Source organism: Phodopus roborovskii, unplaced genomic scaffold, assembly GCF_943737965.1.
Source record: "Phodopus roborovskii unplaced genomic scaffold, PHOROB, whole genome shotgun sequence".
Classification (NCBI taxonomy): domain Eukaryota; kingdom Metazoa; phylum Chordata; class Mammalia; order Rodentia; family Cricetidae; genus Phodopus; species Phodopus roborovskii.
The window spans coordinates 18,205,061-18,231,874 of record NW_026126482.1 but is presented as its reverse complement, the minus strand read 5'-3'; the positions used below and the strand labels follow the sequence as shown (position 1 = coordinate 18,231,874).

Here is a 26,814-nt window from a genome sequence, read left to right as displayed (position 1 = left end):
GGCCTGGTAGAAGTGTTTATCTAGAAATTTAGTCACTGGACAGAGTAATTTGTTTTGATGAAAGATTTTGGTGGAATGGTAGTATCAGTGTTTTGAAGAGACAAAACTAAAGTCAATTATGTGGGTGGGATGTGATTTCAACCACATCAAACTATGGAATTCCAAGGTTTGAGTGTTTCCGTGGCTGGTGGTATTCTAGACGTATTGTCACACTTCATGGCTAGGAGGAGCAATGCTACCCATGGCTTCTGAGGTAGAGGACACTTGGCATTCCATGTCTTCCCTTCTCCTGCAGTCTGTGCTTTGCAATCTTCCTTCCATGTGCCCTTTCATCTGTAGCCCTGAGGAGTTGGAATCATAAATACAGTCTTTGGTGCCTTCTGGGAGTCTCATCTGTGAGCTAGCAAGCACGGGGCTAGGTCTGGGGAACCTTCTCACACGTGATTTGATGTTCGTCAATTGCTCCCTAACTTTTCAGGTGACATTAAGAGTGTGGGCACACAGAAAGATGGACATGGAACTGTAGATTGCTACAGCAGCACCTCAAGGATTTCTTTGCTTGCTTTCTATCCATCATTGAGCGTCCTCTGTGTGACTGATGCTGTTCTGGGGTCTGAACCTGGGTGAAGGGAGGAAGACACAGCTATGGATTCTAGTGGAGATGAAGCACACTCAAGCAGACTAATGTGGGAGAGATGAGAACAGCAGGGTCAAATATGCCAAAGGGAGACAGCTGAGATCTGCTCTTCTATCTCACTTCCGGGCCTGAGGAGATGGCTCAGTGGTAAAGAGTGCTTCCTGTTTCCAGGGGACCCACATCACCGGGTGCACAACAGCCTTAACTCCAGCTCTAGGGAGTCAATCTAGCTCTACCTTCTGAAACCTCTAAAGGTACCCCGCACACACACACACACATACACACTAAATCTTTTCTTTTAAAGACACTTCTGGGAAAGTGGCATTTGACTTGAGTGAAAGAGGAAGCTGGGGCTGTGATTCAGGCCCACACAATTCTAGAGAGAGGGACAAGCAAGCCCGATGAACATGAGAGCAGGGGACCCCAGCATAAGGTCAGCATTCACAAATACTCACCAGTGAAGGGTTTCTTTCCCTGATCTTTAAAGGGCTGTGTGAGCTGGTGGAGAAGCCAAACAGAGGCAAGCCGTCCCTCCCTCAGGCCTGGGGCCAGTTTCTCTGCCTTGAGTTTGTGTGTGACTGACAGGATGGAATCTGAGGATGATCACATAGCCAACCTTAGACCATCCCAGTACCACTCTCCTCCTCAGACAATGGCCACCTGTGTTTCTAAATGTTATTAGTTTCTTAGGAAAAGAGAAGTAAAGATACTGGAAATAAAACGTTATTTCTATTCATTTTATTTGGCCCAGTCAGTTAATAAATAAGCCCCTTGTTGGAAAGTACAGGGTGACTAAGAATTAGCCCTGCGGGAAAAACCTGGTGGGGAAATTTGGCTAAAAACCATGGCTTACATGCCCACACTCTGGCTTCCCTGTCAGCCTCTTGTTCTCGAGGCTGTGGACATCCGGGTGTTGGTGCTACTGGAGAAGTGTGAGCAGTGGAGCGTGTTTGGGGAGGTTTGTTGTCTGGGCTGACTGAAGTGTTCTTATCTCGGAGGAGCAGTCTCAGGTGGTAAACTTGGGGCAAAAGGGAACCTTCCTTTTCTAAGACTTCCTCATCCTCCAGGCTAAGGAGAAGAGGGCCCAGAGCTCAGGGGACTAACCCTCGGGGGTTCCCCTCAATGGGCCAGCAGCAGCCCCGGGAGAAGCTGCTTTCTGCCCCCCTCAAGCCCCGTTGCATATTTGTGATGAGCTCAGCATCTGCCGACCACCCACACTTTCCTGTCCTCCTGCTGGAGTTTTGCTTAAAGGGCAAACCTCTCTCATTTCCCCTTTCTCCTGATCCTTTCCCCCCTGCTCCCCTACCCTGCTCCCCTAAACCACAGTTTTCTTACCTCTTTCTTTGTAGAGCTGCTGCTCACTACTTCAATCCCAAGAGAGAAACTGCAAATTTGGGAACAAGCCTGTCAACACTAGAGAGCTTATACTGTGCCCCAGGCCTCCTTCCATGATACAGTGAGATAAAGGCTCTCTCCACACCCAACCCTTCAGCACCATGGGACATCTGAGAAGGGTAGGTGAGAATTCCTATTGTTCTAGAACTTCCTCTCCTGTCCTCCAAACTGACCAGATCCTGAAACAGCAGTATTTAAGACCTTAAGATTTAAAACATACCTCCTTGGTGTGCTTCTTGAGGGAAAACCTAAAACAAGCAAGCAAACAAAAACCCCAAGGTTTTCGTCACAGGCACTGAAGGGAACAGGCTAGCTTGGGGTTTTGCCCAAGGTTAGTGAACATCTGCTCTTGGCAGTGGCTGTGGAATCACAACACTTGCTTATGATTTTTATTTTCCTTCATAACAAAGTAGGAAGACGTGGAGATGGTGGCTAGTGATGTCCAAAGGGTAAGAAACCATTGTGTTCACTTTTCCTGTCCCTTCTTGGTGAAATCAAGGATCCACCCATGAACAATTCCCTGGTGAGAGGAACAGTGGCTTCCCCACTCCAGAAGCAACCAGGGAAATTGATCTCTAGGTTTTTACTGGAATTACTTAGAAACAGTCATACACAGGATGGGAGGTATTTAGAGTCCGAGGGAGAATAAGGTAAGTGCAAATGTATGCCTTGGAGTATCTCTGCTGTGGGAGGGGATTGTAGTGAAGTCACACAGAGCAGGAACTTCTCTTGTCAACAGTGTGAATTATGACAAATGTGTTTTGGAAGTTTCTAGAAATGCTGAATACAGCATTTCTCACACACAGTTAGTTGTTCCAGCAGGAAAGTGATGTGTGGGGGTTGAAAATGAGCCAAGAATTAGGTACTAGTCTGAGCTGACTTTGGGCTGCTGGAGTAAGATGGGTGAGGGCAGTTCCCCGGGCTGGGGGCTGGGAAGCCTCAGCCTTGGTAACCGGCGGGAGAAAAAGAGGGGTCCTGGGCATGGAGAGGAGGAACAGTCAGCAATCACACAGTGGTGAGATGGGGTGGACTGCAGGCACTCAGTATGGATTAGGATAACAACAGCAATTGGTTTTAGAATTTATGAAAGCAGCCCTGCTTTTTAAAATATGTGACTATGTGACGAAGGCAATCATTTAAAAGCAATAGCTGAAATGGGCTCTGGTAGTCTCAGTTCTCAGGGGAGCTGGAAGCAAGAGGACCAGTCTTACAAGGTTAGCTCAGATGCGATGTGAGGTTAGGGCTAACCTGGGGAAATGTGATGCCTTTGTGAAAGTGTGTGTGTGTGTGTATACATGAGTGCGTGTGACTGAGTGCATATGTGCGCGCACACACGAGTGTGTGTGTGTGTGTGTGTGTGTGTGTGTACTCCCAGCACTTAGGAGGCAGAGACAGGTATCAAAATATGAACAGAATTTCAAAGGTCAGGGGACAATTCCATAGTTACAGAGCGAGGATTTAACACATTTCTTTCAGTAATTTGGGAGTTCTAATATCAAAAAGAAAGGACAAACAAAACAAAACAAAACAAAAACTCTGATCATCACAATAAGCAAACATGATTTAAAAAAAAAAAAAAAAAAAGACCTCTGACCTCTGTAAAGATTAGGTGATGCTCAGTGGTTAAGCACTTGCCTGAACTTCAAGGACCAGAGATCTGATCCCCAGAACCCACATAAATGTCAAGTGGGTGTGTTAACTGTAATTCTAGCCTTGGAAGGCGGAGGCACTGGCTCCCCAGAGCTTTTTGGCTCTTACCAACAGATTGCACAGCGGCCAACAAAACAATTCTTGAGATGCTGCAAAGATTGTTGGAGCCAGTGTTCTGAAGCATTCCCCGCTGTCAGACACCTGTAGTGACAGTGAAATCTACTTGGAAAAAATGAAATCTTTAAAACAATTGATGAGTCAAGAAATTCCATAATGGGAATTTAATGCCATAATGGGAATTTAATGCCATAATGGGGATTTAAATGCCATTATGAGAATACACTATTAACAAGTATGTAAAGTTCTATTCACTGGTTAAGAACTCTTGGAAACATATAGTTTAGGAATCACATATTAAAATAGCCAGCCCAAAATGTAAAAGTGTCTTGGAATTTATCTGAAGATGTGAGAAACCCCTCTGTATGGAACTTAAAACATTACTGAAGACCTCAATAAATGGAGAGATACACAGTTTTGGTGTATTTGTAGATCTGAGTTCTAAATTTCTTAATTAACACAATGTATGGTTTGAATGGTTTCGTATTTAAATATAAGCTACGTTGTTTTAATATTTTAGGTTGAGTCTAGTCTGCATATAGTTCAAGAAACCAGTAACCCTGGAACAGCTTTGGAGAGGGAGTTTAATGCCTGAGGCTCAACTCTTGTACTGCGTGGAGGCCTTGATGATCTCCAGTCTGGAGCATGTGTAATAATAGTCCAATGGGAAACAGAGAAGACTCCAGAAGCAGGTTTACTCATTTATGAAAGTATGTATGGAGCAGACACATCATTTCAAGTAAGTGATGGAAAGGGGAACTTTTAAGAAACAACGTTAGACCAGGGGCAGGGCAATCTGTAATCCCAGCACTTGGAAGGATTGTGAGTTCAAAGCCATAACAGTTTACTTATCCAGCTCTTTTTCAAAAAACAGATTAGGTCTGGGGGGGAGCAGCACTGGAAGGACCCACTGTCCCACTGTCCCTGCGGAAAAGGGAATCAACTCTGTCCACATCAAGTTAAAGAGCTAGATAGAAAAGCATGTATCCTGAAAAGTGTTGGAAGAAAATGAAGGAGGATGCTCTTAGGAAATCAGAATGAGAAAACAGACTTTAAACCCAGCACCAAAACCAAACCATAACTAAAGACGATCTGTTTGAGTCCATTACAATATTTTCAAAAACCTTTTTATACATAAAAGTTGTCATCAAGAAGAAACATACATCTTAAACTTTGAGACGGAATTTGGTGTGTATCTAACAAGGAAAGAATGGCCCAGAATTTATAGTTAACAACTTCAACTAAAGCCCAAAGGCTAGGAATGGACACTCCTGAGAGGGGACATGGGACAGCTTCACAGCACACAGGAGCAAGGTGACAGAATCAAGCAGAGGGGACTAAGGAGATCACACTCATTGGGTAGAAAAAGTCAGCTCTGTTAAGGCAGCCTCTGTTAAGAACGACTTAGAGCATTGCTTCTCAACCTTCCTAACACGGTGACCTTTTAACACAGTTCCTCATGTTGTGGTGACCCCCCATCACAAGACTATTTTCATTTCAACGTACTTCATAACTGTAATTTTGGTTTATAAATTGTAATGTAAACACCTGTGGTTTTTGATGGTCTTAGAAGACCCCTAGGAAAGGGTCGGTCAACCCCTAATATCCAAGAGAACAGCGGCTCAGCCACCGACCCAGAACATCCTCTGCTTCCCGCAACCCCGTGTTTAATGAGTGAGAATCAGAAGCAAGATGTCACAGCTGGAATTGGGTTCTAGAGGACAGTATACAGAGGATCTCAAACATATCAGGAGAGTTTCATTCCTCGGAATGTATACTGTATACTGGTGTGCTCCGTTCCGCAATTCTCTATGGGAGGCAAGCAGAAGGAACAGGTCAGCAGCCTTGGCTCTACTTGGTTTGTGCTATGCACCCGCCCCTCTTCTATAAAGCACCTGGCAGCCTGATGTCCTTACCCACACAGCTGCATACACCTCCCCTCCCCCAAACAACCTGTTGGCAGCCAAGGACCTCGCATCAGGCTGCATGCACATCCAACTCAGAGCTCTGCAGTGAGTGTATCTGCCCTTAAGGTCCACCAAACTTAGATTTCGTTCACTCATGCTCTTGGTATGTCCAGTAGGACAGTAGGGACACTGATCCTGCCTGAAATGGTTGGGGTGCAGATGGCAAATTGTGTCTTGGAAGCAAACTTTTAGGGAAATGTCCATTTTTACTACTTTATATGTGCATATAAGTGGGTAGGCCTCCAGTTTTCTTCAGAAGTGGGGCTCCTGGTAGGTTGGTTGCCATGGCGCAGTGCACAGACCTACAGCCACATGCATGTGGGCAGCACTAACTGGACTCAGTAGGTTTTATTTATAGCTACATATGTGTACACATGTATAGAGAGTGGGAGGGTGAGGGGAGAGAGAGAGAGAGAGCAGAGACTGAGAGAGAAAATGCACTCACACATGGAGGAAAGGAAAAATAATATAAAATAGAAGAGCTGCCCAAGGGCTCAATACTATCTAATGGGTTCTAAATTGTGACCCAACGGGACACGGCACACCTACTAAGCAGTTGCTGGAGTTATTTTTAGTATTAGGAAACTGCTCGCAAACTGTTAAACTGAGCTAACACAAGACAGAAAGATAGTAGGAAGGGTAAGAAGGGTAAGCCATTAAACATGTACCTAGGGGGTTGCTTCTGGGTGGGTTAGGGGAGACTTTGTTGTTCTTGTTGTTGTTGTTTTAAATAACCTAATTTGTGGTGTCCATACACTTGTGGATGCCGGTATCCCTTGAAGAGTGGTTGACATGCAGGGTGATGGTTAAAAGAAAACAGATTCTCCCTTCCCCAGAAGCCTCATTTAGGGGTGGGAGTTTGTGACTCCTGGCCCCCTCCAGGTTGAAAGGTTGATTGCCTTGGTCTTGTGCAGATCGTCATTGCTGCTGTGAATTCAAGAATTCACACAGGGTCATCTCTTAAAATCTTTCCCCTACCCCCCCCCACCGCTCCCGCCCCCGCTCCCGCCCCTTTTCCCCATGGTCCCTGAGCCTTGGAGGGCGGGTGCTATGGTGATGGACTCAATCTTCTTTTAGACGTTGTTATTTATAATACTTATGAGCATGCATGTAAATTAATGCTTTAGTATAAAAAAGATCTCCTTTGTTCAAACAATGTAAACAAGGCCAAACGATAACCGGGAGAGAAGGCAGGGAGCCAAGGACTGCAGGCATAGGCCACTTCTCTGGAAGTCTAGAGTGCCTGTCCCTATCACAAAATCTGGAGAACAGCAATGTCGCCACAGTCTCGGGCTCCAGAGGAAGCTGCCCACCCTCTCTGAACCTGCATGACCCGCCCGATGGCCTGGTTCCCCGCTTGGGTTTGAGGGTCATCGAACCGATGTCTCGCGTGCCATAGCAGCTTCCGAAGCCGCAGGGCGCGGGACCGTTCCGCGAAACTGCTTGTCGTCGCTGGCCAGCCGCAGCAGCGACGCGGACTTGGGGACGCGTGCGCGGGGCGGGGACCGGGCCACCCGCCTCCTCCGGCTGGGGAGTCCCCGGGGCCGGCGCGCGGGGAAGTCCCGAGCGCGGGTACAAGAACGCGGCGCGCGCCCAGGAGGGCGGCCTGGACGGTGGCGCAGCGCTCCAGCCATGTCGCAAGGCCTCCAGCTCCTGCTCCTCGGCTGCGGTATGGCCCTTAGCCGGTCGCCCCACGCTGCCTGCGACCCCGGCTTGGTGGCCTGGCTTACGCCGCTCTATCTCTCCCTCTCTCTTGCAGCTTGCAGCCTGGCGCCCGCGATGGCGATGCGGGAGGTGACGGTGGCTTGCTCTGAGACGGCGGACCTGCCATGCACAGCGCCCTGGGACCCACAGCTCTCGTACAAGGTGTCCTGGGCCAAGGTAAGCATGGCCGCGGTCTGAGCGGGTTTCTTGCGGGGACAGCGGAAGCAGCCAGCCAAGGGATAGAGTCTCTTGGGGCCCCGGAGCTGGCGATTCCATCTATTCTGATACCCCCACCTTCTCCCACCGGGCTGCATCTGCATCCGCACCCAGAACCCGAGCTCCCTTATATTAGTTCCTGGAAGATCAGAATCAAAGGCGCCTTGGCGTGAATGATCCCAACAGAGGTTCGCAAGGGATTGGGTCCGTGCTGCAGGGCACCTGTGGGCGCAGCCAAAAGGCTACAGAGAAAGCAACATGGGGCCTAGATTTGGACATGGGGCAGCAAGCATGTCCCCAGACTCCTGACTTCGTGTGCCTTGTGACCATGACACCTTCAAAATGCAGAGGGGGAGGAACATTTGAGAGGAAGGTCTCAAAAAGGGTCTCAAGGGACCTTGGCTAGAAGGGAGTTAGGAGAGGTTTTCTCTTGTAGCTAAGGCTTGCCATTGGCTCACATCCTCTCCAACCCCTTTCTGCTTTCTCTGGCAGTCCCTGAGGGGTCCAGCCATGAATAAGGATTTCCATAGGAATGTACTGCAGTCCGAGGCCCAAACAGGAGCCAATGCTTCTCTGCCCCTGTGGTGGGAAATTGAGTTGCACAAGGAACGACACTTAAAAGATTCCCTTTCAGCGAGATCTCAGGACTCCAAAATTGTAATTCCTGTGGTATTTTAAAACCCAGCTGCTGTAATTTAATAGAGCTGGCCTTTGCACCCCTTCTTTAAGTGAGCTTCCGAGGCAGGCCACCTCCATTTTAAGGCAAATTAATTAAATCCCGGGGGAAGCCTCTGTCTTGTTCTCAGTTTCCACAAAGCACAGGGCCACCTTCTTTCCACTGTGAAAGATGCTACAAGAGCTTGCAGCATGGATGTGTGTTTAAACATGCAAGGCAGCATAGGAGGGGCGTGTGTGTGTGTGTGTGTGTGTGTGTATGTGTGTGTGTGTGTGTGTGGTGTTTAACCACTTTAGCCAACTGTCTGGGCTAGAGGGTGGTAGCTCTGGGGAACAGTGCTTGCTTAGCATGCAAAGGGTCTTGGGTTTGAAACCCCAAGCATTAAACAAAACCAAAACTAGTTAGCCAAATGGATTGTCAAGTCTCCAAGGACAAGGACTATACCAGTGTTTCCTTCACTCTGCCCAGCTCCCAGTGTCCACCCTGTTACCGAATCTAAGCTGCCACCATGAGGGAGGTGGCACCATGGAGACCTCAGCACACTGCGGTATAGAACATTACAGGACAGTGTGTGGGGGGAGGAGGTGAGTGAGTGGGGGGGTTCCTATCACTTCTTTGTTTCTCTTTTCTTCACTGTGCGCTCAGAGAACACGAGTCCAAATCGTTGGAGTAGTCAAAACAATAGCACTTTAAAGATATTGTAAAAACAATATTTGAGGACTCACCATATGCTAGACTGTAGGAATAAATATTTACATATATTATCTACCTCTGTCTACTGAAACAGTGTGGGCTTAGGAGACCAGAACTATGCCTGTTTCTACTTCTGGATGAAGAGACAGAGGCCTGGGGGAGCAAAATACGTGGGCTTTGACCCAAACTGTCAGATCCCACATCTTGGGTTGGTAGACTGTCTTGACACCTGACTCTCTACTTTAATTACTTTGGGTAAAGAAAAGCAAAGGGTCTCCGAGTCAGCCAGACAGTGGACTTAGCCATCTCAAGGAGGAAGCAAACATGAAACCACGATCCCTCCCAGACTGTAATTAAAGAAAGAAAGCATCATTAATATCCCCGGGGGAGTAATTAAAAAGTACTCATGAAACAAGTAGATGAAATTTCAGACTGTGAAGTTCAAACAGTTGTCAAGTTAAATCTTCTCGCCCAGGGTCGTTTGGAATGATTCAGTAAATCATGGCAATTAGCCTTTGACCTCTCCTTGGATGTCGGCAGATGATGTAACTCTGTAATGTATGTGCTTGTTTATTGGACATGGTTCTTGCAAGGTCTGGCCTGAAGGTCTCTTAAAAATTCTTTCTAGAAAAAAAAAAGCTGTGTGTGTGTGTGTGTGTGTGTGTGTGTGTGTGTGTGTGTGTGTTACAGTGATTGCTTAATATGAATGAAGCTGTGATGATAAAAGGAATAGGTATCTGTCTATTCTCATCCCCTCTCCATGGGCTTGGCGGCTAGAGGAACCGTACAATGCCGACCCACTAACCAAGTACCTTGAAATCGGCATGTATTATTTCTTCCAGGGCTTTTAGACGAGTCCCATCCATCATATTTGTTATTTTCCAGCCCCCCAATTAATAGATTTGCATTGCTGTTGCTTGTCTGACAAAAATGGATAGAGAGTTCTAGAAAGAAGGCCACCAGTGAGATACTGAAAGGCACTTTGTGGATGAAGTACCCTTGTGTGTGGGATCAGTGTGAGGGAAGCAGAGCCCCCTTGAAGTGAAGTTTCACTGTCTGCCACACTGAACCACACTCTTGCAGGCCTGCTGGCCTATCACAATGGTGGTTACGACACATGGTTTAAAACTCCATTTACCAGTTAGTCCTGGGGTCCCATAGAACATCCTGCCACTAGCCAGTTGACACTGATGCCTTGTGCGTAAGAAAGAACTCCTGCAAGCATGCCTTAAAAATATCTTTTGTCTTTTACCAAAAACTCTAAGCAGATGGAATTCAATTAGTATCTGTATTAACACTGATGGACCGGGCTGTGTCAGGCTTTGTTTCTAAGATGTGGTGATGGGGAGGCCGGAGGGGTTTAACAGAGACACACACAGAAGATCAAAGGCCAAATGCAGGCAGTACCAACCCAGTGTCCTCTAGCACAGTTTTCCCTTCTGTGGCCCAGTGTCCTCCTAAATGAACCCCTGAAGATGCCTTCTTTCCCTACCTTTTAAAGTAGAATGGAAGATGGAGAGGGAATAGAAAAATGAATAAGTTATGTCCATTGGGACTGTAGCTCAAGTTTGTTTTGAAAGTTCTGATGGATTGCAGCTTGGGTGGGAGGAGGTAGTTTGAGAACACAGGGAAATATGCTTTGATCCCATTCTTTTGCTGTTGACCATGGCATTTGTTTACACTGTGGTTTCAGCAGAGCTCTGTATGAGGGGGCTGTGTCTGTACTTCACCCAGTGTCTCTGTGTCTGTGCTTGCTTCCGTGGAGCTGCAGTAGGTTTGAAGAGAGGACACAGCTCCAGGCAAACAGCTTTGTTCATGGTTGGTGTCCGTCTCTGCGAACAGGGAGGAGTCATTTACTCTGCAGACACAGAGCCATCCTGGATCATGCTAGGAGCTCTGACAACCTACAGTGAGGCAAAGTGAAAGGGGATATCTGATGTGGCCTCTGGGTGATGCTGTGGGGGTGGGGACAGCCATGCGTCACAAGACAGGCTCTATTTGGATGATTGTCAAAGGAAGGGAGAAAGGGGAAGTGAGACCGTGATTTCAGAGAATGGGCCACACTTGACTTTAGGGGTTGGGGAAGCCTTGGCTAGGGTAGGTGGTGGATGGTCTGACTCAGTGCAGGGTTCTGTTTCTGACACTCATGTTGGGGGCACTGCTGGAAATCAAGCCATCTGACTGCACAAGGCTAGGCACCACACCACTATATTATATTGGCCTTGACTCCCTAGGCTGCAGTGCTGAGCTCTAAGGGCAAGGCCTCTGGAAAGAGCAGAGGGGTCAGAATTGAAGCTATGTCAGGGGGCCGTGAGTTAATAGGTACCACTTGATGAGTTTTCTTGATTCTTAGAGGCAATCTAAGAATGTGTTTTCTGGAGAAGAGAAAACATTTCTATATTAAATTTGGAAGAATCTATACTCTAAGAAAAATACTGCTGTCCCCATTGGCATGTGCCCTCTTTGCCTTGCAGAAATCACTTTTAGTTCAAACTGTGAAAGACATAAAGTTGGCCTTTGGGTGTCTTGCCATTATTGTAACACAAGTATGTGCCAAGTCCTGGGTCTGCCTGATGATAGCTCTCCCAAAATCAACATAGAGATGATGGCTCAGCCAATAAAGTGGCTACGTTACAACACCATCACCCATGTGAAAAAAGCAGCTTTGATGGCTAGGGTCTGTAACACCAGTGCAGATGGCCAGAGACAGGGGGGTCCCCAAAGCTCATTAACCAGGGAACCTGGTCAAATCCATGAGTTTTTTGAGAGACCCTGTCTTGACAAAGTGGAGGATGATAGAGGAGGACATGGACATCTGATGTCCACACACATGAACACACACGTATATACACCCATACCCATACTCAGAGACAAAGCAAACATTTCCATAGTAGCATCTTAAAGCAAGGGCATAGAAGTGTAGCACATAGCATCTTTGGTCCAAGTGAGGTAACTAGTGATCCAGAAAGGAAAATGATACAGCAGAGATGATGCTGGGACATAGGACGGAGGCAGAACGTGAAGGACTCTAATGCCAAGTGGTAGTGGATCCATAGCATGCTATCTCAGCAGTGGTGAGCTACTGAAGGAGTTTCAGCACAGAGAATGATGCCATATAAACCTCACAGTGATGGAAAGAATGTAACTCATCCTAGAAAATAAATCTTTGGGAACCTGTGATCTTTTATGCACTGAAATTCCCATCAGGTTAGCTCATTGAAGGTTAGATCACATCTTTGTCTCTTTGGATTTTCTCCATCACCATTTCTGTGTGGTCAAGGAAGGATGAGGCTTCCTCAGAGAGGATGGAGAAAGACTAGAATGGAGGCTCATTGAGGTCTTGGACATGGCCGAACATGGCTGGACATGGCATTGTTCACGTCTTTTGAAGGGTAGGAAGAGGGCTGAAGAGAAACACCAACAAAAAAATACATGCTTTCCACAAAGGGGGAACCTGAGTCACATGAGATCTGGGTTTCCTGGGTTTATTCTTAGTTGTGTCACTGCATGGAAAAGGGGGAAGTTTGCAGGAGGTCTCAGTGACGTAAACAGGACTAAAATCAAATTCATTACCTTAAAAAGGCTAAATCTGCTTCCATAGCCTTTCTGGCTACTTCAGCAATGATTCTAAAGGTGTGTGTGTGTGTGTGTGTGTGTGTGAGAGAGAGAGAGAGAGAGAGAGAGAGAGAGAGAGAGAGAGTGTGATGTGAGTGTGTGCAAGTGTGTGTGAGTGCATGTGAGTGAGTGTGTGTGTGTTCAGTGTGTGTGTGTGAGATGTGAGTATGTGCAAGTGAGTGTGTCTGTGTGTTGTTTTTGTTTTTTCATGGAGATGCACTGGGTAAATTCCTGTGTGTGCCAGGTGGAACCAGTACTGACTTGGAAGACCAGGGTGTTGGTAACATCACATGACAGTTTCTTGTGGCACCAGAGTCACCTGCATGTTCTAATCTGAGCCAGTGTTTGGAGAGGTTTATAGGTCCAGTTGGAGAAGAACTTCTGGAAAGGGAAGATGTTGGTGGCCACAAGCTGTCTTCAGTCACCATGGTCCAGACTTTCTGTGTCAGTTCTGTAGTGCCAGGCTTTGAGAAAAGAAGCCCCTAGAACTGTTCCAGAAGCTGGGGCCACATGAGCAAAGTTCCCTACATGCTTTCTCTTATGTAGTGGTCTGTGTCCTTGTCAGTTAAGACTTTCTGTACAAGGAATTGTGATTCTATCTTAAAGAAAAGGAACTATGTCAGCTTATCTATGATGTATTAGATTTTTTTATTTTATTTCTAACATTTCCATCATATATAAGCCAACATAGTTCCTTTTTTTTAAGAAAAGCTGGGCTTAGAGGTTTGTGAATATTCCCCAGGCCTGGTGGCATTCCATCTCTCCTCTTTCCCAGTCTTTACATTGATTGTATTGGTAGCTTCTTCCTGGCAGGGAAATAGTAGATGATAAACACACTTGCATATTTTCCCCCAAACAGCATTTTTCTGATTAGGTTTTTCTTCTAATAGGACAAGTATCTGACTATTCTTAAGTGCCTATGATTGCAGTGGCTTCTAGTCACAACTTGTCTCTGAGGTCATGGATGTCAGGCCAGAGTCAAATAGACTTCCTCTAGACTCAAGGGGTTCTTGTGGTTCCATGAAGGATATGACCTTAGAGTCCAGTAGGTACCACAAGATGCCAACCTCAGGATGGCTGATGAGAATAAAAAAGGATCAAAACATTGCCATCCATGCCCCAGCTTCAGAAGACTTTTCCACTTTCTTAGATGATACTTGAGAGAATCAGAATGCTATGGTGTTTATGAGATATGATGGTCAACTAACACATTTCTTTGTAGAGGGCTGGAGAGGTGCTTTAGTCAGTGAAATGCTTGCTGTGGAAACAATGAAGAGCTGGATCTGATCTCCAGGACCAGTGAAAAAAAAGTAGGGTGTGGTGGTGTAGATCCCTGGAGCTGAGTGGCCAGCCAGCCTAGCCAACCAAAAGAGCCTCAGGCCAGCAAGAGAGTCTGTAGTGAAAAACAAACAGAGAAGACTGGATGGTGCCCAAAGAGGAAAGGTCACTGAGCCACACACTGCACAAACACACACACACACACACACACACACACACACCCCTCACATGCACACCACATGAGAACATAAGATCTCTCTCTAGAGCAGTGAATTGAGACTTGTAGGATAATTTTTACCAGAAAGCAGCCAAGAAGGATGAACTGGAAGGAAGGAGAGCCTGGATGGAGGGGAAACCCATCAGCTATAATGACAGCTTCCACCTTTATGTCTTCCAACTCCACTGTGCCTCAAAGTGTTTGTCACTTGACTTTTATAATATATTCCTTCTAGACAAGGGAACAAAATTCATAGATGGAGTCACTGACTGCAAATGACCTGATTAGCTAATGCAGAGGCTTCCTGATTTGGAAGCTAACATGCTTGTCAGATTCTCACTATTTCTCAAACTCATTCATTTATTAAAATGTGTATTCTGGATCCTTCCTGTGTGCAATGAACGATTTTGAGCATGCTGAATGAAGCCTTAGCTATGTATTTAAAAATAACATCTTTAGGGCTTTCCATATGATTAGGACCATACTTAAGGTATGTATGCAACATCATAAATATCTTCACACTGTTTCTGTAAGACGTGGTCACTTACTCCTGGGTCCAATGGATACAAACTAACCTGCTCATCGGCCAAAAGCAGGAGGGTTGGTAGCAGCCTGGGAATGGCTCCCACTCCACCCTACTCCAAAGCCAATGCTCTTAATTAGGCCACCTCTGCCATTCTCATTACTCTTGTTAACAGCCGTAAATCAGACTCTGTCTGTACGACTCAGTACATTTCAAAGTAGAATATCATTTTTCTAATAAAACTACACTCAGAAAAAAACCGCGACATTAATGCTCATACATTTTACCCTCATTATGACATCAACCTCAGAGCCAAACTGTTTTGCACATTATAAAGAGCTGTTTTTATGATGAATGGGGCTTATATTAGCACTTCAATTGAGTTAAAACCAAAGTACATGAATGTTAGTGCACAAGAAATGCAATTAACAAAAAGCTGTTTCAGTGTGCTTGGGACACATCAGATTAATGTAATGACACCTTTAAACACTTGAAGTCTCCCTCTTTCAGTGTGGTTTATCAATGCAGAAAGGCAAATGTTTAAGTTCTGTGTTCCTTTTTCTTTCAAAGGAAACCTATCTTTACATCAAGCTTTGGTCACATTTTTAGTGGATCTAATACCTGATGAACTCAGACCTCGAGTTTGTGACCAAAACTCCTTGTTTGCTGTAGGAATGGTCATGTTGTCTTTACAGTCATATTTGGGCATGTGTAGGAAGTTCATATGGAGTAAGTGTGGTGTGTGTGTGTTGTGAATGTGTGTGTTGTGTCTATGTGTGTTGTGTGTGCATATTCATGCATCCGTTACTATGTTTGTGGAGCCTAGAGCCTGGGGTTAGGATGCCTTCCTTGGTCTCCATACACCTTATTTTCTTGTGACAAGTGCCTTCGCTGAACCTGGAGCTCGCTATTTCGGCTAGACCTGTTGGCCAGGGAGTCCTGGGGCCCACTCACCTGCCTCTGCACTCCTGTACCTGGTGTTCCCGGCATGCCTGGGTTTTACATGGAGGTTGGGGATCTGAATTCATAGCTTCACACTCACACAGCAAGCGCTTTGTCCTCTGTGCATTCCTCAAGCCTCCAAGCCCTCTGTATGCTCTCTATTTTGAGACAAGGCCTCTAAGTTGGCTAAGCTGGCCTTGAACTTTCAGTCCTCCTGTCTCAGCCTTCTGAGTAGCTGGGATCACAGGCTGTCCTACCAGGTCTGATTAATTGTCTTATATTTGAATACAACTACATACATTTGTTTAAAAAACAAAACAAAACAAAAACACATTTGCCTTGGTAGTTCTTAGTTGAAATACAGGTTCCACTCCAGTATTATTTATTTAGTTTGTATTCAATCAAATTTGTCTATCCTTTATTTAAAATTTTTATTTAATTCACATGCTTTTAAAATTAGTACTTGTGTTTGCTTGATGTTATGTTCAGCAAATTAAAGGGAAACCTCAGTTTAATTTAGGCCTTCTGGCTTCCTTAAGGTCAACTCTCTGTCTCAGAGGAAGAATATGATATTTCGGCCATTTATTCAAATTGGAAGTCTTAAGAAAAATCAAAGTCCTTAGATTTTCTGAAAACAGGATGCCACATTCTTTCTTGTTGTTTTGTTTTCTAATTCAATAAAAAGAAGTTCAGTTGTCAGCATAAAAGTTAAACCACAGAGTGTGGGTATTTAAAACAGCATTGGAATGAGCGTTTTGAGAAATTAATTTGCTCAAATTATGTTGTGCTTTCACATGCTGTACGGCAATATTAGCATCATGGAGCGTGCATTAAACAGTTCCCGTCAATTATCCTTGCCTATGAATGAATCGGAGGGTTCCTTTTGTTATAAATTACTATTTCCTACATGCTTTTGCAGAGAAGCAATGAAACGCTTTTAGACTTGGAATGTTTAAAAAGCTGCTCTTGCCAGTGCCTGATTTTGAGCCAGCTCCAATGCTCATAAGAACTCAGGAAGCAAAGCGGGGGCCAATCCATCCTCGACTCTACCTTTCTCCTCCCTCTGGATCATCTCTTTCAGCCCCCAGTGTTGCTTCAGCCACAGCTGGATCATTTGACACGGCCCAATGACATATGCCTAGCCACTGGTCTTTTGAGAATCATTTGAAGTTTTACATAAGGGATTTCCTGGGCAACCATAGTGCTACACTCTGGGTTTTGAGCATGGAGTACACACACAAATGGCTGCAACTTTTACGGTAGTGGGAGAGCCTGTGCTTCTCAGACTAAGTCACATGAAAAGACAGGTCTACCCCCATTTTGGATAGTTATATCTTAGACGACATAAGAAAGGGAAACAGACATTGCACATACCTCAAGCGTGAAACCAGGAGAGAACTGTATTTCCAGGTGCACTTTGACCATTGTGTCCCTCTTACCCATGACTTCACCTTTTCCCATCTCAATGACCTGTGGCCAACCATAGTATAGAAATTTTAAACGAAACATGCCGGAAATGAACAAGTCTCGTTTTACATTGTTTGCTATTCCGAATAGCATGGTAAAACCCTCACACCTTGTCCTGTCTGGGATGTGAATCACCTTCTATTCAGCTCAGCCACATAGTATAGCTACTTTCCACTAGATACTGAGTAGTCTTCGTGGCCATCAGATACACTTAGTATCAGGTTGCTTGCGTTCAAGTCTTCCAGTTTAATTAGTAAGGGCCCAAAGCACAAGAGTAGTGATGCTAGTAGCAGTTTGGGTATGCCAAAGAAAAACTATAAAGTGCTTCCTATAAGGGAACAGATGACTTACTAAGAGGAAAACCCAAGCTCCTCATGCTGGGATTGCTGGGGTCTGTGGTAACAATGTAGCCTTTATCCTGATATTTTGAAGACAGGAAAAGAAATGCTTACTCATTCAGTTGTCTGTAAAAGCCTTGGTCACAGTGTGTCCCAAATGCTTCAGCGAGATAGAAACGGAGATAGAAACGGTATTAATTTTGCAGGCAGAAAATGTGCACAGAAAACCCACACCTGTGTTAGAAACCAAAATGTCCTGTGTGGGTATGTACAGGAAAAAACCATTGTGCCTTTCCATACTCAGTCTCAGTTCTACCTGTGATTTCATATACCCACTAAGGATCTCGGACAGATTGCCATGGATAAGATGCAACATCATTGTGGTTACTTATCAAGCAGAGTGCTGCCACTCCTTTGGCAAGACTTCTTGGTTATGCTAGCTCTGTGGCACTGGTTTGGAGGAGACCTGTGAGAGCAGAGGTATTTGGCTATAATTTGGCTGATGGCTGTGATGACTCAGCAAGGTAGAATTTGGCAGGCTAGTGTGTGGACAACTTTGTTCTGCATCTCCCTTCATTTCTGCTATCTTACCTGACTTTTGTGTACCTACTAACATCTGCAATGGAATCGCTAGAATTGTTCCGGAAGCCCATAGAAATCTGACCACAAAGTGTACTCCTTGCTGTTGGAGCTGCCTTGTTGTTCAGCAAGATGAGTTCCTTTGCAGACTGATAGAAGGCCACTGCCAAGCATCTCTGATCTCCACCATCAGCCTGCTTCTCAAGTCCCAACAGCTAGCTTATTCAGAACAGGCATCGTGGATTATATAGCAGCTCCAGGGAGGGTCGTTGGTTTTGATCTTGACTTTCTCATGGGAGTGTGGGGTCCTCTTCATGGAAAAGAGCTCCCTGGGAGGAACACAGAGGCAGGCCATTGCTAAGTGCCTCTTGCAGTCATATTTGCCACTGAGGATTGATTTAGAAAAAAAAAAAAAAGAGAGATAGATGAAGCATTGATCAGGGCTGTGCAAAGACTGAGGTGGGTTAATCAGCCCAGGCTGATCTTATGTGGCAGCTGACAGAGGTTTACATTGCTGGGCAGTCAGGGGTGGAGAAAGTCACAAGCTACAGGGAGCTGGCTCTACCTGTCCTTCTTGAGTCCTTTGGATGCTCTCTGTTTCTCTGAGGGCTCTTTAGCTGCCTCCTTTCATTGTTTTGTGTTTAAGCATGTCCCTGTGTATGTGTGTGCACATGTACACATGAGTGTGGAGACTAGGAGTCATTGTTAGGTGTCACTCAATCACCACCGGCCTTATTTTTTGAGACAGGGTCTTCCATTGAACCAGGAACTCCCCAGTTTGACTAGACTGACTGGCTCTCAAGTCTCAGGAATCCTCCTGTCTCTACTGGCCCAGCATGGGGATTATTGACATGTGCTTACCACACCAAGTTGTTTTAATGTCAGAGCTGAGAATTGAACTCAGGACCTCATGCTTGGGCAGCAAGCACTTTGCTGGCTGAACCAAGTCCTCTGCCCCAGTGTTGCTGTATTACTGGACCTCCAAAAGCCCCTGGTTTTAGCTTTCACCTGGAGATTCTTGATCATTTAGTAAGGAACTTTTGAAAATGGGAAGGGCTGCCAAAAGATGGGGTTTCTGTCTGCAGACAGCCTAAGAGCCTTTTCTGTGTGTTTCTGGGAGTGAACACAAATCTGCCAGCAGATGGCTCTGTAGCCCACTCCACAGGCACACTGAAAACTGGAGCCTAAGCGGATGACCTTGTTGTGCAGTGCTTGGCTCCATTGCCCCAGAGAGAGAGAGAGAGAGAGCATGCACACACACATAAGTGAGCATGTGCACTTCTATTTCACAGAGTGACTCCCAACCTCTTGGTTATCTAGTTCCCTCCCAGAGTCCCCTCTGAACACTGAGGAATTGCAGAATGCTCCACATTCACTATTTGCAGCTGCTGACATAGAGAAGTCTGGTAATGTGACCCCTTTTCTGAGATGACTCTTGGGTGCTCTTATAATAGAGGTGTCACTTGTCCCAGGGCTTCCTACTGGTCCCCAGCCAAGCAGCAAAGGGCAGTTCAGGCTGTTTAGGGATGCTAATTTCCTGCCATCACGGAAAACAATATCCTGTTTTACTGTTGTTACTGAAAATCTGTTTTAGAAGCTTTTTAGTTAAGGCGTGTCCAACCTGTTGCCTGAAGGACACATGTGGCTCAGAATAGCTATAAATGTGGCCTTAGAGCAAAATAGTAAATTTATTTAAAATATTACGAGATGTTTTTGGTGTTTCTTTTAAAAAAAATGAATTGCACATTTCTCTGAGTGTGAACCTTGTAAATAGTGTGCTATGGTATTAAAAGTTTGGATGTGCCTAAAGCCATTTAGGTGGAGGTGCAGGTGAGAAACATGTTCAGGACTCATAAGCATGAGGACCTGAGTTTGATTCACAGAACCCACAGTAAGAAGCTGTGTGTAGAGGGGCATGTTTGTAGTCTCAATGCTGTAGTCAGGTCTGGGACTCACTGGCCAGGCAAGCTAGCCCGCATGGAAAAGTGTCCGGCCAGTGAGAGACCCTGTCTCAAAAAACAAAGTGGATTTCACCTGAGCAATGCAGCAGAGGCTGTCCTCAGGCTTCTGCATACATGAACATGTGTATGTATGCATGCGCAAACACATACACACTAAGAGATGTATGGGAAAGAGAGCAGATATTGAATGTGGTGTGCGTCACACTTCTAAGTAGAAGATGCTGAAAACAACCAGTAACTGAATCTCCAAATTAGCTCAAGAGAAATTAAAAATAATTTAACAATATAGGTTAGGGGCTGGAGAGATGGCTCAGAGGTTAAGAGCACTGGCTGCTCTTCCAGAGGTCCTGAGTTCAATTCCCAGCAACCACATTGTAGCTCACAGCCATCCGTAATGAGATCTAGTGCCGCCTTCTGGCATGCAGGCATACATGGAGGCAGAATGTTTTTTACATAATAAATAAAAAGTTTAAAAAACAAAACACTAAAACAATACATTTTAATAAATTAAGTTGCTTGGCTAGCTTGGGCATCTAGCCCATCAGGATGACTTGTCATTGTCTTCCTATGTAGTTTGATACTACTCATAAGGCCTCCTCATGCAAAAACAAGCACAAAAACAAAAAACAAACAAACAAAACAAAACCCTCCTCGTGCCATTCTCCTCAGCATCTTGCTGTCTTAGAAGAGAGATGTCAGTTACTATGTCATTTGTGCCCTTAAACATCGAAGGTGCTTGCTAACAGGGGCTGTCACTCATCTGTGCCTTGGGTTTAGTTGAGTTGTCTGGCAGGGTTTTTGTTTTTTAAACAGATTTAGGAAATGTTTTAAGAAGCAGACTGGCATCCAAGATTAAGAACCAGGTAGTGGATGAGTTAGCCTCTGAAACAAACAAAATACAAAACACAAAAGAACACTTAAGAGAGAACAGGAGCAAAATCCAACCTGGAGTGATGCACAGGGTGCCCTCGCTCCCCCCTGCAGGGAAGATGTTTGGGTTACTGGTGTTCCGGTCACAAAACGAGTTCTGGTCTTATTTCAAAGCAAACAGCCTTAGAGCATTTTCTGTAGATTCTCTTCCCTGAATTCACAGGTATGAAGGAAAAAGAAAGAAGAAAGTCACCACATCTTGCTTGATGGTTTCGTGGTAACAAGTTGTGAGACCATCCTGCCTGGCAGTTAAGTCTGACTCTGGTTGCTTCTTCGCAGCTCTCAGAGGGTGGCAATCAGAGGATGGAGCTCCTCCAGAGCAGGCAAAACAACTCATCCAACTCATCGGAGGTGTCCAGGACAAAGTCTTACTCCTTGACGATCCAAAACACTACGGTCTGCAGCTCTGGCACCTACAGGTGTGCCCTGCAGGAGCTTGGAGGGCGGCGAAACTTCAGTGGCACTGTGATTTTGAAAGTGACAGGTGAGCTCACCTTGCTTCTTCTCACAGGCTGGGGTGTGCTTTCTGTGGGCCCCGAAGTCTCTCCTCTTCCAGAATCTGGCCCTGCAGCGTAGGAAAACATATGTGGCTGGGAGTGAATTCCTCTGAAGAACATGAGTTTTTCTCTATGTGGCTTAAGCTATGCATTGACTTTTGCCCAACATTTGCAGGGAGAAATGAGGCCGGAAATGACAAACACATTGCCTATAGGGCCCTGGTTTTGCACAACAGTTATAATCTTGTGCCATGTATTTGAAAGCTATTAGGACTAAGATAGTAATCGTCCGATCACAAGGCATGACTGCTTTGGAAAGGGCCAGTCAGTGTCTGCACTTTGCTCACTGCTTGCTGTGCATGTGTGAGTGTGCACACACGCAACCTTATACCCTTTTCAATATCCAGCCTTCCGCCCTGGTTCGCTGGTCTTGGTGATACATTGTACACTTGCCTCGCAATGTGTGGATTAGCTAAATGTACATCTTCCCAGGGACAAGCAATTCTCTGTTCTGTGCTTTTTTTTCTCAGTGCACAGTAGGCCCTCAGCAAGTATCTAAGGATAAGGAATGAGAATGGCATACAATGGGGAGTTAGGAGGGACAGAGAGGAAGTGAAGAGCATAGCTGGTTACCTTCCCTCTTCTCTCCCAACACAGCATTGCCTCCAAGTTAAGGGTCAGACTGGAGTGAATTGCTTAGATCTGGCTCAAATGTTAACAGTGACACCAGGGTGTGGCTTGTTTCGTCACTGTTTTAATCTAAGCCTCATCTCTCAAACGGGGCCAATGACATCTGTATGCTGAGTTTGTTGTTAAATTTAATGACATATCACACCAGGATGCTACGTGTGGTGCCTGAGGTAGACAGGATACTCAATCATTCTTAGGGATCCCTAAAATAATGTCTCTCATCCTTTTCTGTTGAGTTATAGACCCTCGTGAGAATCTATTCCTAGCCCACTGCATTGCAATTTTGAATCTAATCTCAATTCCGTAAGACTCAAGGGAACAATTTCTTGGAATCATCTGCTTACTGTCTGCCCCTACCCAGGCAGTGAGCCAAGCCCATTGGCAACATCACTGTAGCACAAGCCACACATCAGCTAGTGTCTGAGTGGGACATGTCCCTTTTCCCAGGTTGTTCCCGGCTGGGGCTTCCCCTCTGTTATCATCTAGTGCCACAGCCACAGCATCAAACATCCTGAAGGAGCTGGTCCTCTCACCCTATGCTGCTGGCCTGCTCTAAGAACACAGCTCAGGGGCTAGGCATGGTAGAATGCTCAGCTAGTATGTGGGAAACCCTAGGTACCAATAAAACTGGGGATGGTAGCAATGCCGATAATCCAGGTTCTTAGAAGGTGGAGGCAGGGGGATCAAGGAATTCTGAGTCATCTCTTTTGCATGATGAGTTCAAGGCCAACCTGGGCCACATGATACCCTGCCTCAAGAAGACAGATAAAACAAAGCTCTTGGACAAGAACAGGCAGATTCCCAGCCTCATTTTCTAGTCTGACTCTTAAGTTAAGGTCACTTACCTAAGAGTTCACCTAGTCACAAGGCATTATGGTAGTTTTTGGCCCTGGAAGCTCAGCAAACATACCACCCATCCCTTGGCATACAGCCAGAGCAATGGGACAGCAACCCCTTAAGAGTGCTGTCACTGCCTCCACAACTGGTCTTTCCCAAGGGTGGGGATGGGACCAGAGGAAGCAGGAGCCGGGCAGGGTAGGATAGTCCTTTGATGTCTTCACGGGTTCCTTTTCTTTCTTAAGGATGCCCCAAGGAAGCCGCAGAGTCCCCTTTCAGGAAGTACAGGGCTGAAGCTGTGCTGCTCTTCTCTCTGGTCATTTTCTACCTGACACTCATCATTTTCACTTGCGTAAGTACCTCTTGCTGTGACGTGGTCCCCAGGGTCCTGCTGATTCCTGTAGGTTTTGCAGACAGTGTGGTTCACTGAAAGTTTACCCTCTGAAGGCTGGACACTTGAGGCCTCCACACTGGCCAGCGCACTGGGATTCCTCCAGCCTGCTTTTGGTTTATGGAGTCACTTGGAGCCTTGTGTAAGGCCTGCGAGGTAGCGCAGGTGACACCGATAGGGCTGTGTAGGAGAGTCTGAAGAGTCCCACGAAGACCCGAAGGACTTGTGGTCACAGTGTGGTCGCCATCCTGCGGTGTTGGGTCATCCCCTTTGGTCACACTGCCATGAGCCTGTTTTCTCTTAGTGGATCTACTTATAGTTTGGCACTTCCCATGCTTTTTAAGATTTACTCCTAAGGAGTCAGGATGCTAAGGCATCCTCTGGATAGGGAGGGGGGGTGACTTCAAGTACTTGGGCATTCTTGACATGCCCCTTAGCATATTGGTCATAGGATCCAGCTGGAAGCCCTTAAGCCCATTTTTTCCCTGGTTGTTCACTGGACTGACCATGGCCCTCAGGGAGCAGGGCTATTGAAGACTCTGACGTATGTCTTCAGGCCACCAGAAGGGCTGGGTGTATGGGGACCAGGATAGACTCATCCTAGAGCCATCCATCCCAAGGCTGCTCTTGTCACCTACTTGTCTTTGTATTTAGCTCTCTGTCCCTCCTACTGTGTAAATAATGTTTCTGATTTCTATTTTAAAGAGCAATCAACAAACATTGCATCATATCCCATAACTATATAAAATTATTACATATGAATAAAAATTTAAGTCACCAGTTTTCTTTTTAAAGAACAAAATGAAATACTGGTGTTTCATAATCAGGCAAAGGTGAAAAAGTATATTTTTGAGATATTCATGACTTTGAAATGAATTGTTGAGTAACATACTAAGATTTTTCTGAATGTTAACAACTTCTTAAAGAAAGATTACATCAATTAATCTGAAAAGGCTTTTTAAGGCAAATGTATTTTTGGTGGTACTATTCATTAAATTTAGAGTCTTTCATAAATCTGCTTCAAATCAAATAGGGACTTCATTTGAAATAGTTTAGAAATAAAAAGCAAATATATACAAATAAAACAAAAGACTTCCCATGAAACTCTCCTGTGTACAGAGCATTCTGCCGACCACTGCATGGGATAGAAATGGGAGAAATGGGTGCTATGTCCCCCAGGTTCCTAGAGCTCGCAGTTTGGTCAGTAAGGTTGTTTGTTCATAAGAAGGTAACTAGGATGGTCAGTACAATTATGATGGTCGCCTTTGGTTTCTTGTTGGCAGCTATCTGCTACCACAGGTACTGGCTTTCCACATTGTGTGACAGTAGGGGCTAGAGAGCATGGCAGGTGGGAATCAGTGAGTCTCCTGATGAGATTTGGAAACATCGGGGAAGTGGTATGATACTTATAGCTTGTAAAGAATGAGGGGTGGTAGATATAATGGGTATTTCCAAGATGAGGTATCCAGACAGCTCTTGGGGGGGGGGTAGTGTGACAGTTACCAAGTTTTCCCAATAACTCATTCCTCAAATCTTTTCATTTTGCTTTTTACAGAAGTTTGCACGACTACAGAGTATTTTTCCAGATATTTCTAAACCTGGTACGGAACAAGCTTTTCTTCCAGTCACCTCCCCAAGCAAGCATTCGGGGCCAGTGACCCTTCCCAAGACAGAAACAGTATGAGTAGGGTCTCTGCTGGGTTTTACAAAGCCAAAGGCACGTCAGATCAGTGTACCTGAATGCTGCCCAGACACGAGAAGAACAAGCCCCACCCTCAGATGGCAACCTTCCTTTGAAGTCCTTCACCTGACAGTGGGTTCCACACTACTCCCTGCCACAGGGTCTTGAGCACCATCACATGATCATGAAGCATGGGGCCATCACTGCTTCTTTATGGCTGTCAGCTTAGCGTTTCATATGGCTATCTGGTCAACCTCTTGAATGCTTTTCAGTCATATAAAAGCTATGGTGAGATGCAGGTGGAGCAGGGTCATGGGAAATTTGAACACTCTGAGCTGGCCCTGTGACAGACTCCCGAGGACAGCTGTCCTCTTCTACATCTGGGATACATCTCTTTGAATTTGTCCTGTTTTGTTGCACTAGTCCAGATGTCTCACATCTGGCAGAAATTGACAGGCCAAGCTGTGAGCCAGTGGGAAATATTTAGCAAATAATTTCCCAGTGCGAAGGTCCTGCTATTAGTAAGGAGTATTATGTGTACATAGAAATGAGGGGTCAATGAACTGTTCCTCAGCAGGGACCTTTTCATCTAGAAAAGACATCCATAAAGCGGCAATACAGAGGGGTGCCACGTTTATTTTTTTAATCTACATGTACTTGTCAAAGAAGAATTTTCATGTTTTTCAAAGAAGAATGTATCTTTTTTTTTTTTTTTTAAAAGATGGTTGTCTGGTTAGATAGCATTGCTACCTGACAGGCAGTATTAGTGAATATGGAGAGTGTCCCTCAGAATAGGGACAACAAGCTAGAAGCACTGTACAATGTCCTGCTGGGAAGGGAGGACCACGGACTGTGCTACCTGAAGTCTGGCCACAATTGTCCAAACCTGTCTGTAGGATCCTGGCTGAGTCACTTGTGGTTTTCACTTTCTGGATTGTAAATCAGATAGTTTTTGTTTGGGTTGACAAAAAATGGATGTGAAAAATACTTTGGGAAAGTTGAGGATACTGTACACAGTGGCAGCCCCGCTGGGCTGATTATCTTGCTGATATCCTAGTGTTCTGGAGCTGAGAGAATGCCTATCATGTCTCACCCTCCCAACCCATCCAAAGAAAGAAGGATACAGAGAGATGTTACTATAAAGCATGTCTGCTGTGAGAACTCTTCCTGAGACATGGAGAGACTGGCTCTGTGTTTTGTTCTTGAAGGACCGGTCCCAAGTTCTTGAAGATACGGACCTACGGGAGCCTCTGAGCCATGGCAGGAGGGAGTTCTCAGATGTTACATTTCTTTAATGAACTTGTTCCCTTCCTCATTTGCTTCCCAAAGATATTTTGTCCCTTTAATGGTGTGTGCATCACCTGCACTGACATGAGAGTGAAAAGCAATGTTGAACTGACCAAGTGTTTACCTCTACTCACCACTTTCATGCTATTAAAGGTGTGCATGTGAAGAGCAGTGTTCTTCTCTTCTATCTTTAAAACAATTCAGACTTTAAATGGAAGCTTGAATGCTGATTGGGGAATAAGAATGCAGAAATGGTAGAGGTAAAGGACTGACTGATTTCCTGATCTGGGGTAGGGGTGGAGGACAAGGACATATGGCTTCAGACCTCTGTGACATGGCACTCCTTCTTCCAAAGTCTACCAGATCCATCGTGGAGTTGCTTCCCTACCAGCTAGTACATGGTCAGCTTGGCCACCTATGTGACCATAGTGGGGAGAATCCAAAGAGAGACTCTACTTCTTAATGTGTGAAGTCAGGGGCACTGATCTTGGGATTCATGGGGTTTTATTCGAGGTTTTCAAATAGA

General features: G+C 45.4%; 1 protein-coding gene across 1 annotated transcript; it reads left to right on the top strand.

Annotated features, from left to right (window-relative positions):
* Positions 1-7,148: 7,148 nt before the first annotated feature.
* Cd83 (CD83 molecule) lies at positions 7,149-26,454 on the top strand. Its single transcript, XM_051194375.1, has 5 exons — positions 7,149-7,435; positions 7,526-7,647; positions 21,185-21,389; positions 23,175-23,281; positions 24,876-26,454. The coding sequence occupies exons 1-5, from the start codon at positions 7,399-7,401 to the stop codon at positions 25,002-25,004; spliced, it is 600 nt and encodes a 199-aa protein (XP_051050332.1). The 5' UTR covers positions 7,149-7,398; the 3' UTR covers positions 25,005-26,454.
* The last annotated feature ends 360 nt before the right edge of the window (positions 26,455-26,814 follow it).